At 39.2% G+C, this 18,624-nt stretch overlaps 1 protein-coding gene across 4 annotated transcripts in view; it reads left to right on the top strand.

Moving 5' to 3' along the window:
• PPIG (peptidylprolyl isomerase G) overlaps window positions 1-18,624 on the top strand; it is a 39,896-nt gene extending 21,272 nt beyond the window's left edge. For all 4 annotated transcript variants that reach the window (XM_089519797.1, XM_089519796.1, XM_089519798.1 and 1 more), the window contains 9 exons: window positions 1,326-1,370; window positions 2,495-2,582; window positions 4,657-4,686; window positions 4,804-4,943; window positions 12,579-12,783; window positions 14,284-14,454; window positions 14,998-15,082; window positions 16,290-16,426; window positions 17,355-18,624. In XM_089519797.1, the coding sequence (XP_089375923.1) occupies window positions 1,326-1,370; window positions 2,495-2,582; window positions 4,657-4,686; window positions 4,804-4,943; window positions 12,579-12,783; window positions 14,284-14,454; window positions 14,998-15,082; window positions 16,290-16,426; window positions 17,355-18,468 (2,015 nt within the window). In that variant the 3' untranslated portion in view covers window positions 18,469-18,624. The remainder of the gene's footprint in view (window positions 1-1,325; window positions 1,371-2,494; window positions 2,583-4,656; window positions 4,687-4,803; window positions 4,944-12,578; window positions 12,784-14,283; window positions 14,455-14,997; window positions 15,083-16,289; window positions 16,427-17,354) is intronic.

Raw genomic sequence — 18,624 nt, 5'->3', positions numbered from 1 at the left:
GCTTCAAGAATGCACTCTATTTCTAAACCTGTCAACAAATATGTAAAACAAAAGAATGCCCACAGATTGGAAACTTTCAATACATTCCAGTCCCCAAGAAAGAGGGCAATAGAGACTGCAATAACTACAAGACCATTGCATTAATCCCCTGTGCAAGTAAAGTGATGCCAACAAAGATTTTTACCACATATGGAGGATGCAGTAGGATTTCCAAGTAGCAAGGTCATCAGTCACAGCTACATTTTACCACACTGTGTTTAATTTGGATGCTGAACATAGCATACATAAAATAGGATTAGCTTTAGAGGAGGATAGCACAAAAATTGAAGGGAGGAACATCAACGTTTTAAGATATGCAGATGACACTATACTACTAGCAGAAAATAGCAAAGACTTGGAATGATTACTGAAGAAAGTGAAAGAAGAAAATGCAAATGCAGGTTTGCTGTTGAACATGAATAAAACAAAGGTAATAACCACAGATAATTTGTATAACTTTAAATAGAAAGTGAAGACATTGAAATAGTTCAAAAAAATTTTCATTCCTTCGCTTGTTCATTAATCAGAATGGAGACTGCAGTTAAGAAATCAGAAGAAGACTTAGTAGTCGGAAGGGTACATACTGAAGGAATTAGACAAGATCCTGATGTGTCAAGATAGATAATTGAATACTGAAGTTACAATGGTTCATGCCATCGTATTTCCCATTTCTATGTATAAGTGTAAAGGTTGGACAGTGAACAAAGCCGATAGGAAGAAAACCAATTGTTTGGAATTTGGAACTGAATAAGTGTGTTGTGGATACTGTAGACTGCTACAAAAGGTAAATAAATGGATCCTAGAGCAAATGAAGCCTGCACTCTCCCTAGAAGCTAAGATGACAACTGAGACTGTTGTACTTTGATCATATCAGAAGGCATGACTCACTAGAAAAGACAATGATGCTAGGTGAGGTAGAAGGCAGTAGGAAAAGAGGAAGAGCACACTCCAGATGGATAGACTCTCAAGGAAGCCACAGCTGCCCTGAGTCTGCAAAACCTGAGCAGAGCTGTTGATGATAGGGTGACTTGGAGGTCTCTCATTCATAGGGTTGCCATAAGTCGAACTCAACTTGATGGCAGTTAAAAACAAAATGGTGAGAAAATATAGAATAGTCTCATTCTGCTTCATGACAATCAGTTTTCTAAGATTTTCCTAATTTCACATAAATTAAAGTTGCCTACAATAATCAAATATTCTCTGTGAAGGCTTTCAAGCTGATAAGAAACATGTTAGAATTGCATGACATATCAACAATATTGTAATATTTTTTTTGTTTTGTACAGGAAATGGGAGAGGAGGAGAATCAATATATGGTGGCTTTTTTGAAGGTAAGAATAGTCATGTATTAAATTCCCTATCGTAGTTTATTTGTTTAATATATATGTATGTTAGGAAAACTACTTTTAATTTACCCTTATCTGCAGGCAGATTTATTTATTGAGGACTGTGGCCCAATCTGTTCTTGAGATTCCAAAGTGGAGGATAAGAAGCTTATCCATAATTACAGATTTTTAAAAACCTTTCTCCTGTAATGTTTGTAATATGATATAGCAACTCAGTTTTGTTCTTCTCTTTCTTGAGGTTCTAATTCCCCTTTTATTGAGGACTATAACAATCTTCCATCCCATGTCTATCTAACCTTCCTCTACTCAACTTAGCCTTTACCATCTAACTGATGGTGCCTATTCAAGCAGCTGTGTTTCAAAGTTGCTTACATTACATCATCCTAAGAGAGAAAACCAGACAGATTCTTAAAATGAGCAGGCAGTGTGGGGTAAATGTGAATGCTAAGGGGCAGTTGTACAAAACAGTTCAGCAAATTGGAATTTTACAATTTCTGTACAGGTATTTCCCTTCACAAGTTGCAAGGTGGATGGTTTCAGGTGCTAATCACAATTCTGTTTGCTTTCTGGCAGCTTGAATTGTGCTATGGTGTTTAAAAGGCTTTTTCTGGAGTTGAAGAGCAGTTTCTGATTCAAAACTGTAATAAACATATCTGTATAACACCACCTTTTTACAAATATCTCGAGTTTCTTTCTTATGTTTAACTCCCAGAATTATCCATTTTTCTTTACATATTATTGCTATCATTTTGTATAAGACAAAATAATGAGCTTGTTTTCATATGGTCTGTTTGGGCTAATAGGAATGAGATCTTTAATGTACACTGCTCTTGCTCAACAGATTTATTGAATTGTAAGGCAGCTCTACTTACGCATTCACTTCTGTGATAATCCTAATTCATCAGAATTGATAAAATAATGTTTTATTTTGCAAATTTTACTGAAAATTATAGTACATGTCTCTCTGTCTTTAGTTTTACCTGTCTGAATAATGTTTGGCATTGAGATTATTCATTTGTGCAGTTTGACAATCCTTATTTAAAATGCTAAAGAAATGCCAGTGCAAGGTAATACTTGGATTTTTGAAGTAATTCAAACGCTTTCTCTAGATGAAAGCTTTGCTGTAAAGCACAACAAAGAATTTCTCCTTTCAATGGCCAACAGAGGGAAAGATACAAATGGTTCACAGTTTTTTATGTAAGTATCATACCAGCTCCACTGTGTTTCTTCAGCATTTGGATGATAGTCCTTACCATTCAAATTGTAAGAACTTAGAATTGTTCAAATGGCCAATTCTTTTTCTCAAAGTATGAATATCTTTTAAAGTTATGGAAATGTTTATTTTGGAGGTAGAAAATAGGATTAAAAGTTTATAGGGAATAAATTTGAATATCTTAGTTATATACTCTATGTAAGAATCAAGATCAGCTATGTATTAGAGGAAACTGTCACTGTCTTCTAATTCAGGAAAGATCTCTGTTCACCCGCTAGTTTAGCATTGTTGAAGTTAAGTTAGTGTGTACTTGATCAGTGTCTGGAGAAGAAACCTTTAAAATCCTTATGTAATCTCTTCTGAGCTTTCTAAAGAAAAACTGGATGTGAATTTAGGGACTTGAATAGGAAGTCAAGAGGCAGTGCTTATTTAGTCCAGATAGTCTCATCAATATATGAGCAAGCTACCTTTCATATATGTCAGGCCTTCTTGAATATCTAGTGGTAGCAAAATGTGCTACTTTGACACCAGGATTCTGCCCCTAGTGAAATTAGAAACTAGCCTGTGGTTTGTATGCTCCTTCCTCTGCCTCTCACTGTGCATAGAAGGTAACGGGTGAACAAGAAATCTCCATGCGTCTCATTTATGTCTCCTTATAGTGAGGAGGAAGGGAAGTGTACAGAACTGAGCTCTATTTTCTCTTCGTGCCATGAATGGAATAGTATCCAAATAGAATCAAAGATTGAAGAAAGCTATGAGTTTATTGTGATGAAAAAAAATTAAATCTATTTTCTTTAATAAGCTCCAGTCTGAATTCAGAGTGATCCCAAGTTTACCAGCTGCACCTAGATGGCGTTGTAGGTAGGGTAATATATTGAGGACTGCTGTGCCATCAGAAATGTTGTCTTTCCTTCATCTTGTCTCCCCTCAGTTCTTTATGTATTTTCTGTTTTACCCACCCTTTTCATTGCCTCTGTTCCTCTTTAGTTAGGCCAGTGCCTTCCTCTGAAAGGAATACAGTTGTCCCTCCACATTCGCTAGGGTTAGGGGAACAAGACCCCTGTGAATATGGAAAATCCGCAAATAACAAAAACACTGTTTTACCTGAGAGGACATCTCTAGGTCCTCCAGGGCAACTCTGTGGTCACTGTCCAACATACACTGACCATAGAATGGCACTGGAGTAGCTACAAATGGTCTTTCAGTGCAACTTTTAGTTAAAGTTGACCACAGAGTTGCACTGGAGGACCTAGACAGTCCTAGAGAGAACATATTAATGAAATCCGTGAATAATCAAAGCTGCAAATATCAAAGCCGCAAATATGGAGGGATGACTGTAGTTATAAACATTGAGTATTGACTCAGTTTTTATGATACATTAACCATATTTTTTAAACAAATGCACACTTCAAACATTAGTTTGAGTACAAGTGAAATCCATTATATTCTGGTGAAATATCTATATAAATTTATATAATCCCAGTACCATCAGGAGGGCTATATTTCTGAAATTGGCCAGCATTTCCTCTCTTATTTATCAATAGAGGCCATGTTCTAGTTGTAACTGCAGTGGTGAGCCTGTGTTTAGGCTGTACTACTTTCCAATGAAAATGAGGACTCACATCGCTAACTATTCCTCTGTATAAAACATTTCATCTTTATGGAAAACTAGATGTCAGGCAGAAAGGTTAGCCTTCTTTATGTGCTATCCAATGTTGTATGTAGAGGAAGTTGTTTTGTAGGCAAAACATTCAGTAATATGAACTCCCATCTGCAGAAAGGCCTAGATAGAAGCTTACCATTCAAGTGAGAACTAGATCTATATAATGTAATGGTTGAAATGCCTTCAAATTTATAAATATTCTTGCCATAATATTCCAGTTGATACCTTTGACAACATTACAATGCCTTGCTACTTGAACTACAGACTCAACATATAATGTCTTTTGAGTATATATTTTTTCTTGCTGATGGTATAATGCACCATATCTAGCCGGCTCCGAAAGATCCTAACATACCCTTTCTTTTTTTAAATTCTTGCTCCTGATAACATCAAAGAACAACCAAACCTACGCCTCACCTAGATGGGTAAGTACCTTTGTACTTCTTGATTGTAATTTGGAAATTTTAATTTGATAACTCTTTGAAATCTTCTGTCTGCTAGAAATGTCTGTCAGCTTTTAAAAAGAAGCTGTAATCTTTCAGGCTACATGTTGTGTTTGGACAAGTAATCTCGGGACAAGAAGTTGTAAGAGAAATAGAAAACCAGAAAACAGATGCATCTAGTAAACCTTATGCTGAAGTACGAATAATGAGCTGTGGAGAGCTAATTCCAAAATCCAAAGGTAAGACTGAAATAATTTCTCAAATATTTCTAAAGATGTCTTCTAGATTTTGCAATACAGATGTGTCAGGTCTGACTGAAAGGCTTAGTAACCTAGAATCTTGGTTAATTGTTGCTGAAATTATAATAACACAAAGCATATTAGTAGAATTCAAAGACATAGCCATGTTAGTCTGTAGAATTAGTATGTACAGAGATATTATAGCACCTTTGAGATTAACTCCCTTTCTATTGGATGCATATTAGGTGAAGAACAAAATATTGCAGTGTGTTCCCATCTGCTAAAAGAAATGCTTTTGATAGGACATAGGCAAAAAACTTTGCCCTGTTCCAAGGTATAACAGAGAATTAGAGCTTCGGCAGGTGAAATCCCATTCCCCCCCCCCCCCCCCAATTTTCTGTTTAAATATTTCATCCAGCACCATGTTGTAGACTGTAAACCATTGAACATATGGTGCTTGAGTGCCGGAGTGTGTGTGTATTTTTATTGTCCAGAATTCATTTGGGCAGTTACGAATGCATAACCACCATAGTTACATTGCTATGCAGTGATGGCTGATCTGATCTCACTCCCTGCTTACCAGGGTTTGCTTTGCTTTGCTTTGCTTTGTCCAGGAAAGGTCATATATATATCCATCTCCTCTGCAATTTCTGGCCTTATTTCTGCAATTTAAACCTCTCTTTTCTATTTCTTTTTCAATTCTCAGTCCTATATGTTAAAAATAAGCGCTTAACCTTTGGTTCTCCTGTTAGTTGTTCTCCCTTGCTAGTCCCCCTCCCTTTCTATTGCTTTTCTCTTCCATTCATACTTCTCTTTCAAACATGCCCTCGGGATGGGAAAGTTAAAGCAAAATCCATAAACCTAGCTCTATTTCTCAGAGCTCTCATGCCCCAAGGCACGTCCATGTAATTCGGGATGCGCGTGTACTTTTAGCTGCTTCCCTCAGGACCCACAAAGATATACACGTAACATCATCTCCCATGGCAATGGCTGTCTCCCCCAGAGCTGCTTATGCTAACAAACCTACTGAATCTATTTGGGTTGATATGCATCTTCCCTGTGTCAGTAACCTTGCAAAGCCTGAGATACTGGAGTCAGTTTCCATTCAGCAACAATTAGAAATAGAGGATTTAGGCTCTGAGGGAGCCATTGATTATGAATATTCAGAGGGGCCTATGGAAAAGGTGATGGGAGCTGACCCTGACAGAGCTGCTTCCCCTCTGACTCCACCAATTCTTGCCACAGCTTCCGCAGCCCCCATTTCTTCCTCATCGCCCATCATGCCCAAGAGCGTGCGCAACATGCAGCAACCTGTCACAGTGACCTTTTTTGAAACCCATATTATAGACACCAGGCATTTTGAGCCAGGGAGTACAATGCCTGGTACAGTGCCTATGCATTTCCTATGCCCTTGCCCTTGTTTGGTAAGAATATGTGGCATCAGCAGATTTTCTCTATAATGGCAAAGGAACCAGCCTCCTCCCACTAATCGTGTCTCTGTAATACTCACACATGAGGCAGTCTCTCCCCACTGCCAATGTAGAAAAATGGCTAGCAATCATAACGAACATCCTGCACTGAGTGCTGAGAACTAAGTTGATGAGGACTCAGCCACTTGGAGCTAGCACTCAACACTCCCATGGTATTCAGGACTCAGATGTTGCTTCTTTCCATACAACATCCCTGAGAGACCATCTGATTTAAGAGGGGAGGAATGGTCAGGCACTGGTGAACAAGAACCAAGAAATTCAAATCACAACTCTTCAGGCATTTCACCAGATTTTACTCTCCAAAGACTGAAGTCTAGGATGCCCTGCAGAGTCTTTGGCCTTGAGGTCTGCTACGCTCATTATCCTTGATCCCCCTCATAGTGCTGAGGAGGACCGGGAGGTGGGGGTGGGACAAGTCTCAGTAATTCTAGTGGCCTCACATTGGATGAGGAAGCTGTGGTTCTCCCACTTCTTTGCTCTACCAACTCGACCACTGCTCATGCTCCCAGCGCTTCTGCATCTTCTCAGTCAAGATCCAGTCTTCCGTCCAGACACAGAATGGCTCTTCACTTCCGCCTGGCAGTTGAGCAGAGAACATAGTTAAAACAAGGCCTTTGTTTTACCACAGGGTGGTAAACATTCTCCTATTATCTAAGTAAGTGAAAGTCCACTCTTCAGATCTACAAGACAACCTGGAAGGCTTTTCAGAGATAGTCTCATAGAAAATTTATTTCTCCCCAACTGCAAAAATTAAGGATATTCTAGAATGGCTACAATCATGCCTTGACATGGGATTTAAACTAAACACTCTTCACTGCCACACAATAGCAATAGCATCCATTTTATCCAACACATACCCTCTTTTATCTCACCCTAATATTGAGAGATTTCTCAGAGGGCCAACTCTTCTCAGCTCTTCTGTGATTCACAGATTTCCTTCGTGGGATCTCCACAATGTGCCCTATCTAAACCTCCCTTTGAATTACTTATATCTGTTCCTCTTAGAATTCTTTCCATCAAGACTCTGCTTCTGATTTCAGTCACTTCAGCCAGAAGGATTTCAGAGCTCACTGCCCTATCTTGATGTAAATTTGATTCTGACCATTTCTCTGTGGCTGTACCAAGGTTTCCTACCCAAGATAGTCTGTTCCATCTTTCCCAACTCATAGTACTTCTTTCATTCTGTCTTCACTCAGCAAACACTTGGAAAAACAATGGCATATGCTACAGATGCAAGAACACAAAAAATGTATCTCAAGAAAACTGAAACATTAAAAAAATCAGAAACTCTCTTTGTATCCTTTCTTCCCGTTCACTGGGAATGAAAGTACCTTCTGCTTTGCTAACCAGATGAATTAAAACATGTATCTTCTTGGCATGCAAGACCTTAGGTCTTCCAAAACCACAAAATAACATAACAGCACACTTAACAAGACCAGCATCCACGACTATTGCCCTTTCTACTAATGCACTTCTAGAGGAAATCTCAAGGCAGCAACAATGGCAGTTCCATCCACATTCACTAAACACTGTAAGCTAAACAAATATTCCTTAGCCAGAGCCTCATTTGGTAGAAGTTCTGCAACAAGTAGTACCACCATAAAATAATAATAAATAATAAATTATTTATACCCCACTTTTTGTTAAAACAATCAAAGCGGCTTACAACTGTTAAAATCGCACATCTATATATATAAAGTATCCCTTCTTAAAATAAAAGATTAAACAATAGAAGATTTAAAATTACATAACTATTAAAAACCAGTAACAGTGGCAGAGTCATCACATATATGTGGGGGAATCACCACATGGCCGAGTAGTTTATTCTGGAAAAGCCTGCCAGAAGAGATCCGTCTTGAAAGCTTTCTTGAAGCTGTCTAAGTTGGTGGTTTGACAGATCTCGTCCGGCAGGCCGTTCGACAGGCTGGGAGCGGTTGCAGAGAAGGTCCTCTGGGAAGTCACAGTCAGTCTGGTTTTTATAGGTTGCAATAAATTCTTCCCAGAGGACCTGAGTGTACAGGGCGGATTATATGGAAGTAGGCGATCCCTTAGATAAGTTGGGCCCAAGCCATGTAGGGATTTAAAGGTAATAACCAACACCTTTGTACTGTGCCCGAAAATTAATAGGCAGCCAATGGAGTGACTTTAGTATTGGTGTTATATGGTCACTCCTGGATGTTCCAGTGATCAACCTGGCCACCATATTCTGTACCAGTTGAAGTTATCGGACTAGGCACAAGTGTAGCCCCATGTAGAGCGCATTGCAAAAGTCAAGTCTTGAAGTTACCAGTGCATGTACTACAGTTTCGAGGTCCCCCGATTCCAGGAAAGGGCGCAGCTAGCATACCAGCCGAAGCTGATAACAGGCACTCTTGACCGTCGCATTAATCTGATTTCTCATATGAAACGACGAATCAAGAAGCATCCCCAGACTGTGAACACAGTCCTTTGAGGAGAGCGTGAACCCCTCTAGGACTGGAGGCTGCAACCCGATACCTGGTTTGGGGCCCCTGACTGTGAGTACCTCCATTCTATCTGGATTCAGCTTGAGCTTGTTTTCCCTCATCCAGTCCATTACTGCCTCAAGACACTGATTGAGGGGAGAAATGCCATCTGCCGTCGTCGCCAAGGCATGAAACATGGAGAAATATATTTGGGTGTCATCAGCGTACTGATAACACCCCGCTCCATGTCTACAGATGATTTCTCCCAGCAGCTTCATATAAATGTTAAATAGCATTGGGGACAGGATGGCGCCCTGAGGCATGCCACAATTAAGCTCGATTTTTGAGGAGCAACTGTCTCGTAGCACCACCCTCTGGAACCTGCCCAAGAAGAAGGAACAGAACCACTGCAATGCAGTGGTTCCGATTCCTAACTCACTCAGGTATTCCAAGAGGATGTTGTGGTCTATTGTGTCGAATGTCACTGAGAGGTCTAGAAGCACCAGCAGGGTCACGCTCCCTCTGTCAATGCCTAGACGAAGGTAATCAGTTAAAGCGACCATGACAGTCTCCACGCCATATCCCGTCCTGAAGCCAGTTTGAAATGGATCTAGATGATCGGCTTCATCCAAGACCACTTGGAGCTGAAGAGCAACAGCCCTCTCAATCACCTTGCCCAAAAATGGCAGATGAGAAACAGGCTTGTAATTTTTCGTGTCCAGGGGGTCAATGAAAGGTTTTTTTCAGGAACAGTCTAACGACCGCTTCCTTTAGAGAAAATGGTACATAACCTTCCCCAAGGGATGCATTGATGACACATCTAAAAAGTGCTATCAGGGCATCATCCCCTTGGACGGCAAGCCATGATGGGCAGGGATCAAGAGGGCATCCTCACCTTTCCAAGGATCTTGGTGCCATCTCCCACCCTGATCCACATGTCTGCTTGGGTAGATCCTATTAATGGATGGCTCCTTCTTCACTGGCTGAGAATGGCACACTGGAGGACTTACTGTGAAGATCCATTCTTGCCATGGAGAAGGAACTATCCAGCCCCACTCTAGATGGTTAGAACTTAATTCCTTTCCTGAACATGGAGAGTCTTTACTATTCTTTCTTGTGTCTCAGCTTGTGAAGGAACTAAAGCAGGAGGAGATGAGGACTGACAGAGGTTCATTTTAAGTAACATACTATCTTGCCTGGTTGACAACAGGAATAGCAACAAGAAGAAGATGGACTGAGGCGGGAAGCAACGGACCAACAAATAAACAGCATCAGTTAAAAATACATCGATTTAAAAGAACAAACAAGACACATGTAATAATAATATTTACTTATACCCCACACTTCAGCCAAAACGCTATCAGAGTGGCTTACAAATGGTTAATTAGACATTTCCCTACCTTCAGGCTTACAATCTAAAAAGACAAGACACAAAAGAAGAAGGGAATAGCGGTGGGGAAGGGGGAAAGTCTAGCAGATCTTCTCTCCCTCAGAGGCCTGGATCACGGCAGATGGAATGGAGGGAGGGCCTTCTTCTTTTCAGGCAAATCTTGATGGAGCTGGCTCGCCCTTCTCTCCCTGTGGATGAAGGGAAGACTTTCTTCTTTTCAGGCAAGGCCTGATGGAGCTGGTTTGCCTTTCTCTCCCTCTGGATGATGGTGGATGGAAGGAGGGCCTTCTTTTCAGGCAAGGCCTGATGGAGCTGTATTAAAACACATTTAAAATTCATCATTTAAAATTTACAGTTTAATAATCATGTGGATAGGCCTGCTTAAAGAGACTGATCCTTAATGTGAAGAGACTGATCCTTAATGTTGTTTTAAATTTGGACAGTGTGTTCAGGTGTCAAATCTCTTCCGGCAGGTTGTTCCACAGTCTAGGGACGGCTGAAGAAAAAGTCCTCTTGGTGACAGTTGTGAATCTAATCTTGGCAATTGGAGTAAATGTCCCTCAGAGGACCTGAATTTACAGGGCAGATTATACTGAAGGAGGCAATCACTTAGATAATCTGGGTCCAAATTATGTAGGGCTTTAAAGGTAATAACCAACACTTTGTACTTTGCCCAGAAACTAATTGGCAGCCAGAGGGGTGATTTTAATATTGGTATAATATGGTCACTCCTGGATGTCAGTAACCAATCTGGTTGCCATGTTTTGAACTGATTCAAGTTTCCAGACTTGGTACAGAGGTAACCTAATGTACAACACATTGCAAAAATCCAGCCTTTGAGGTTACCAGTGCATGCACTACCATCTTCTGAGCTGTCATTTGGAGCAACAGATCCAGAAGCACCCCCAACTTGTGATTACAGTGTTTCAGGGAGCATACCCCATTCAGGACTTGTTGACAAACCTCCAAACCCAGGTCAGGAACCTTGACAGTAAGCATTTCTATCTTGTATGGGTTCAGTTTCAGTTTGGTATTCCTCATCCATTCCATTACCTCTTCCAGGCATTCATTCAGAGGGGAGAGACTATCCTTACCTGAGGCTATACTTGAAGGCATGGAGAATTATATTTGATGTCATCAGTCTACCAGTAGCACCCCACCCCTTGCCTCTAGATGTTCTCTTCCAGTGGTTTCATGTAGATGTTAAATTACATTGAAGCTAGATTGGCACCTTATGGTAAGCCATAGAACAGCTCCTTTTGTGAAGAACAGCTATCCCCAAGAACCACCATCTGGACCTTACCTGAGAGATAGGAGTGGAATCACTGAATACAATACATCCAATTCCCAAATCCCCCAGGTGTTCCAGAAGGACACCATGGTTGAGGGTATTGAATGCTGCTGAGAGGACCAGAAGCACCAGCAGGGACACACTCCCCCTGTCAGTGCTCAGATGAAGATAATCCACCGAGGCGACCATAGCAATCTCAGCTCTGTCCTATTCTGAAGCTGGTTTGAAATGGGTCTAGATAACTTGTATCATCCAAGACTGCCTGCAGTTGGGAGGCAGGTGCCCTCTCAATGAACCTGCCCAGAAAAGACAGATTTGATACTGGTCTATAGTTATTTAGATCCAGGGAAGGCTTTTTTAGGAGTGGCTATGCCACCACTTCTTTTCACCAGAATGGAAGACTTCCCTCCCTGAGAGATGCATTAATAATATCTTGTAATTGAGATCTAATTGCATTTCCTCCTTGGACAACCAGCCAAGAAGATTACGGATCGAGAGGACAAGTTGTCTTTCTTACTTGCCCCAGTAGCTTGTCTACATCAACAGTACTCACCAACTGGAATTGATCCACTCTAATCCTACTTACAGTTACTGGACACCCCATTGTTAACTTATGCTATAATGACAATATCTGTCAACTCTTATCCGAGAGATTTTATTAACCCATTTAATTAACCTATTAATGGATGACTCATTCTTGGCAAGAATGAACCTTCAAAGTAAGTCCTCTAATGTGCCATTTCCTGTCTAATAATTCTATAGCTCATAATGTGTTACTGTTGAATTGCATTATCAATCCACAAGGCTGGTAAAAGTACGAAGAGCTTTTGTGTTACTGTAGTGGAATTACATATTATAATGCTTTCATTACCAATAGACCAGAAATTTGGGACAGTGTTACTCTGTGAATTTAAAGAAACTAATTTGCAAAACGCTTTAGTCATCATTGAACGCTAAAAGGGCCTTGGTTAGGGCTCTTGTGGTTGTCAGTAACTGTTTACCTGTTTCATTCATTCAAAGCTAAGAAGGAAGAGAAGAAAAGACGAAAGTCATTGTCCTCATCCAGTGATTCAGAAAGTTCAAGTGATTCAAAGTCTTCTTCTGATTCATCATCTGATTCTGACAGTGCTTCTGAAGAAAAAACAAAGAAAAAGAAAAAGAAACACAAAAAAAATTCCAAGAAACACAAGAAAGAAAAGAAAAAGAGAAAAAAGAGCAAGAAGAGGTATGTAGGGAAAGGGAACTCTGTGGCAGCATTAGGAAAGACATCTGCACTGGTATATTTAATATGAAATTGTGCCATAGAATCAGTGACTCAAACCCACTCCTCTTCATTTTCCTATTGTATTTCAGAAATAATATATTACTTTTGTGATTCAGTTTAGCAAGAAAAAAAAAACACATCTGGATGACCATGGTGACTATAAAACAAATTTCAGAGTGAAATTTGAGATATTTCAAGAGCGCCTATAGTCTGGGAGAGCATTCTAGACTATTTAAGAGTTTTGAACTTCTTTCTGTCCCTAATGTAACTAATGAGCTTTACCAACCCTGGAGGTGAAACAGCCCCCCCCCCCCAGAAATACACACACACACACACACACACACTGTTAATAGATGACAATTAACCTACATCACATAGAGCCCTGTCTCCTGCTGAAAGGAGCCCTGGTGATGCAGTGGTTAAATGCATGTACTGCAGCCACTCATTCACAAACCACAAGATTGCAAGTTCAATAAAGCCAGGGGCTCAAGCTCACCTCAGGCTTGCATCCTTTTGAGGCCGCTAAAATTAGTACCCAGTTTGTTGGGGGCAGTTAGCTTACACATTGTAAATTGCTTAGGGAGTGCTTACGTGCATTGATAAGCGGTATAGAAATGTACTTGCTATTGCTATGTTGCTATTGTTGTGTCTACAGTAAGCCAGCAGGATGGGAGGTATGCGACATATTATTTTCTCTCTCTGACATAGGACTATTCTGCCTGATGGATTACTTTTTAAAAAACAATCAAATTCAGGGGGAAATCCAGTGAGGCTTTCCTCATATGTTGTTACTAACACTAAAGTCAGATACAGATGAGTAGAAACTAAAATCTTTTGTTTGCTTACTTTTGTGGAGAACTCAATGCTTTTTTATTTGTTCATATATTGTTGTAAAACATTCTTAACTAACATTTCCCTTAGAAAACTTAGTCTACCTTCTCTGCAGCTCTCAAAGCTTAGAGGTGTGAAGGCTGAGGGAAGGGGCAGGTTGGAAAGATCTGAGAGACACTTCCAATTTTTTTTTTAACTCATGGGTAGTGGAAGTGTTTTTACCCGTTATAATGTTTTTCCATCCCCCTGTTAACGTATATTCCTCATTGCTTTAGGGATAAATCCTCCCAGACAAAATAGTCTCTTCTCTATATGAATTGTAGCTATAATTTACTGTAGTTGCTGACTAGCAATCAGTCATGTACCAGTCTGATGTACCTTGGTGAAATTCACTGTGGTTTTTAAAAGATGATGGAGGTTTTAATATAATCCTAACACAAATAGATCCTTCCTTTTGTTGTCATTTTGTGGGCATTTTATTACGGCAGAATACAAATTAAATAATAAACTTGCATATTCCTATTTCTTACACTTAATGAAGTTCAGATGCCTGCTTGGGCATGTATGAAATTGCAAAACACATTATGCAAAAAACAGACATTGATAACTTTTGTTCTTTTGTTACTGAAGCTCAGCAAGTGAAAGTGAAACAGAAAATCCCGAATCACAGCAACCACTTTCCACTGTCCGTCCAGAGGAGATTCCTCCTGTCCCAGAAAACAGATTTCTTATGAGAAAAAGTCCTCCTAAAGTGGATGAAAAGGAAAAAGAAACAAAGAGCAGGGAAAAAGAAAGAGAGAGGTAAAGTTGTTTTTGATCAGGGCTACACAGTGATGTCTAAGATGAAATTGGATTCTCCGTGTACTAACATTTACATTGACCTGAGTTACATGCTGCATGTTGATCATTTGAAATACTTCAGGTAAATTTTAAAGTACATTCTTTGTACTTAAAAGAAACTTATAAGGAAGGAAAAGACTGTTCTTCTCAGTTCTGGATTCACTCATTTCACTGAAAATTTCACATGATATATTTAGAACAGAGATGCTTCAGAATCAGTTTCTTAAATTTAGTTTTTATTGAACAAATGTCCACATTTTATTATAAATGCTCAGCACTTACATAAATATACTAATAATTAAGTAAAATGAGGGAATATTAACTTTTTGTAAGGCTTTACTTTTTATGGTCATCACAAAACTCATAATTCTATATTTGAATTCTTTGCCATTGAACAAATATTTGGTCAATTGTTTGGGCATATATAAAGTTTCATGATTGCACAATTGTAAAAAAAATCAACCACAGAATTTGTAGTGACGTCTTTCTGTTCTTAATTTTTAGTAATCCATCCAATTGTCAGTCATCATATCAGAGAAGGCTGTTGGTGACAAGATCTGGACGGAAAATAAAAGGAAGAGGACCAAGGGTATGTTTGCCTTCTCATTATCTGATTGGTTTTTCAGCTTTTAATTAAGCGGCCTTGATACAGCTGCATAAAATCTCTGAAAGTTGATACTTCTTTTTTATTGGAAATATTGGTTTTGGGGGGAAAGCATTATGAGGATAAATAGGAGAGACATGTCATCTTGCTTACAGTTGCATGTCATCTGTCATTATGTTTTTCACAAATACTAAATTCCACCAGATTTGCACACTACTTCTATAATTATGCAGTGAAAGAGCCTACTATTACAAACTTTTGTGATGCATTCCAGTAAGCAAGCTGTCCTACTTAACAGCATTTTAAGATGAGCATGTATTAGACACTTAGAGCATAGTGCCTTTGTCCATTTTGATTTGATTTAAAATACAGTAGTACCCATTAGTGGCGGATGCACTTTTTTACATGGAAGAATTAAACTGTTTTGCTCCTATCTATGCATAATACAACTTTAATACAGTTTCTTTGTTGGCAGCTCAAAGTATGCAAAAGATCTGCATCCCAGAATAGTCTTGACCGTTGAATCTCTCTTATAAAAACAAGCTTAAGTTTATTCATAGCTGAAGAGTGCTAAACTCCATGGTTAAATCTGAGGTTGCTTCTTAGGTAATTCTTAATACTCACTTGTATTGTTGAAGATGGACATTGGAATCTGTTCTAGCCAACACTGCTAGATTTTTTTAGTTTTTGTGGGTTTTTCGGGCTGCTAGATTTGATTTCAGCATTGATTTAATTGAAGAAGATTTGGGTGTAAATTTCTACTCTAAAATTAAGACTGAAGTGCTAAATTTTGGCTGGATCAGACATAATTTCTTCCTTTGAGTTGTACTATGACAACTTCCAGGTTTTCAAGTTCATGAAAAAATGAAGTGTACATTTTCTGTTGCACAATGAAGAAAAACATTATTCTATAAATGTATAATTATTTTGTGTTCATAATGTATGGCCTACATCCAATTGTCAGTCCCAACCAAAATTGAACCATTGACTAAGTCACTGAATGATAAGTCTAAATCTGTATAGATCTTATTGCTTTAGTGGCTGTACTGTATTGGGGACTAGCAGTTGGATTTAGAGCTATATTTTCTTCTTCTTTTGGTGAAATAGTCTGAGGTCAGGAATAATATTTGTTACACAACTTATTCAATATCCATAGACTATTTTAAAGTTAATTTCCTTCCCATTTTTAAAGCGCTATCGGACCCCTTCAAGATCCAGGTCAAGAGATCGTTTTAGACGCAGTGAGACTCCTCCACACTGGAGACAGGAAATGCAGAGAGCTCAGAGAATGAGAGTATCAAGCGGAGAAAGATGGATAAAAGGGGACAAGTAAGATGTGATCAAAAACCTTGCTTTTCTATTCCAATTTAGCAGTGCTAATTGACTATATATGTAGTAATGTTTTTTCTTGTGTTATATCCTGTGTAGCAGTAAAATTGCTGTTGATTGGTGATATTTTCCCCCTTCCCATTTCCCTGGTTTCTAATTTTGTCCTAGACTCAGAGTATGGAATCTGTGGTCTACCAGTTGTTGTTGGATTCCAGCTCCCATCACCCATGACTGATCACCATTTTTGAGATGGCATCCAAGAGCAACCTAGTTTTTTTCAAAACAGGATGATAAGGTCCATTGGTTTTAGGCACAGTAACGAAAATAGAGTAAATCCTAGAGAGCCTTTGATTCACTGGAACCTCTGTCACACTATGTCCAATAGGTGTTGAATTTCTGCTAATACTGTCTCCCATTTGACTGGATCCATTGCCCCTAGAGAAGAAAGCAACTAGTTAATCTGGCATGCGGGTATAATCCTAGTCGTGGTGGGTTGCTCCCATCTGCCATCCCAGAATGAACTTTCTTGGTAAGTCCAACTTCTCATTTTAGTTAGGGCTGATGAGAATTGGAATCCAAGAACATCTGGAGAACCATGATTTCGCCATCCCTATATAAAGTTATGAGTAGTTTTAACAATTATTAGTCTTAGATACATATTTAGATGGGCGCAAGGAGGCTGGCATCCCCACCATTAAGCTTAGGAGAACAGCTGCAGTTGGGAGAGGTGATGTGTTTCCTTCATTTCCCTCAGCCCTGCATTAAATGCCTAAATAAAGCTGAATAATAATAATAATGTCTATTAAGTTTTATAAAACAGTTTCAGTTACTAATTCAGCTTTCCCCTTCTGACTTGATTAACTTCCTTTTCTTATACTTCAAAATGTGTAAAATAAATATACCTTGGGGTTATTGTTTTTCTTTCAAGAGGTGAAGTTAATGAAAACAAGAAGGACGTCACAAATCAGAAGAGCCCTGGGAGAGGAAAAGAAAGAAAAACATCTGACCACAGGCAAGCTTCTGAGAGTCCAAGTAGAAGAGGTGAAAAAGAAAAGAAAACAAAAGACCACAAATCTAGCAGTAAAGACAGGGAGACAAGAAGGAATTCTGTGAAGGAGGACAAAGACAAACATAATAAAAGTAAGGCCAAAAAAAGGGCTCGATCTAGAAGCCACAGCAAAAGCAAAGAGCTGTCAAAAAGTAAGGAGAGAGACTCAAAACACAGCAAACATGAAGAAAAGAAAATACGTTCAGGAAGCAAAGAGAAAGATTATGAGAAAGAGAGGGACAAAGAAAAATATAATGATATTCGTGGGAGAGAAAGGAGCAGGAGTAAGGAGAAGAATAAAAAGAGTGGATCTAAAAGTAATGGTCATAATCATACTAAAAGTAAAGATAGGGAAAAACATGCCAAGTCAAGGAGTAGAGAACGTGAGCAGTCTAAAAGCAAACATGGTTCAGATAGTAAGACAAGAGAGCGAAGCAAAAGTGGAGACAGAAGAAAGCGAGACAGGTCCAGAAGTAAAGAGCGAGAACGCAGCAGAAGTAAAGATTATTCAAAACACAAAGACAAGGAAGTAAAACGAAGAGGAAGATCAAGAAGTAGAGACAGAAAAGGCACACCAGAACGATCTAAAGGTAAAGAAAACAAGAGGAGGAAGGAATCACGGAGCTCTGAGAGGGAGGGAAGTCGAAGTAAAGACAGGCATCGGAACCAAGAGCATAGAAGTTCTCACCAAAAAGATGATGCTGATAAAAGGAAGCGCTCAAAAAGTCATGACAGTAGTAGCTCAGAGACTAATAAAAGCAAAAAGCCCTATAGAGATCAGGATAGAAGTCCTGACTCAAGAAAAAGACGGAGCAGCAAGGACAGAGAACTGAAACGATCATCTTCACGCAGGAGTAAAGAAAAGGAAAAGTCCCGTTCTTCACGAGAAAAAGACACCGCTCTAAAATCAAAGAATCAGGAGAGAGAGCGCACCCATGGTAAAAAATCGGATCATGAATCAAGTGCTGGAACTGATGAAGACAGACATGGATGAGTTTATGGACTTATTGTTTCCATTCTGCCTCCAGGTTCTAGAGACATGTTGGGGAACACTTTTTTTTAATGTGGACTTCAGTTTGGTCTTTTGATAATCCACAGCCTGGATCATTTGTACTGCTAAAGTTTTAATAAACTTGAAATGGAAAAAGAA

This window comes from Sceloporus occidentalis, unplaced genomic scaffold (genome assembly GCF_023333645.1).
Source record: "Sceloporus occidentalis isolate IW3139 unplaced genomic scaffold, rSceOcc1.0.p SCAF_4, whole genome shotgun sequence".
In the NCBI taxonomy this organism is placed as follows: Eukaryota; Metazoa; Chordata; class Lepidosauria; order Squamata; family Phrynosomatidae; genus Sceloporus; species Sceloporus occidentalis.
This window is presented reverse-complemented; position numbering and strand designations above follow the sequence as displayed.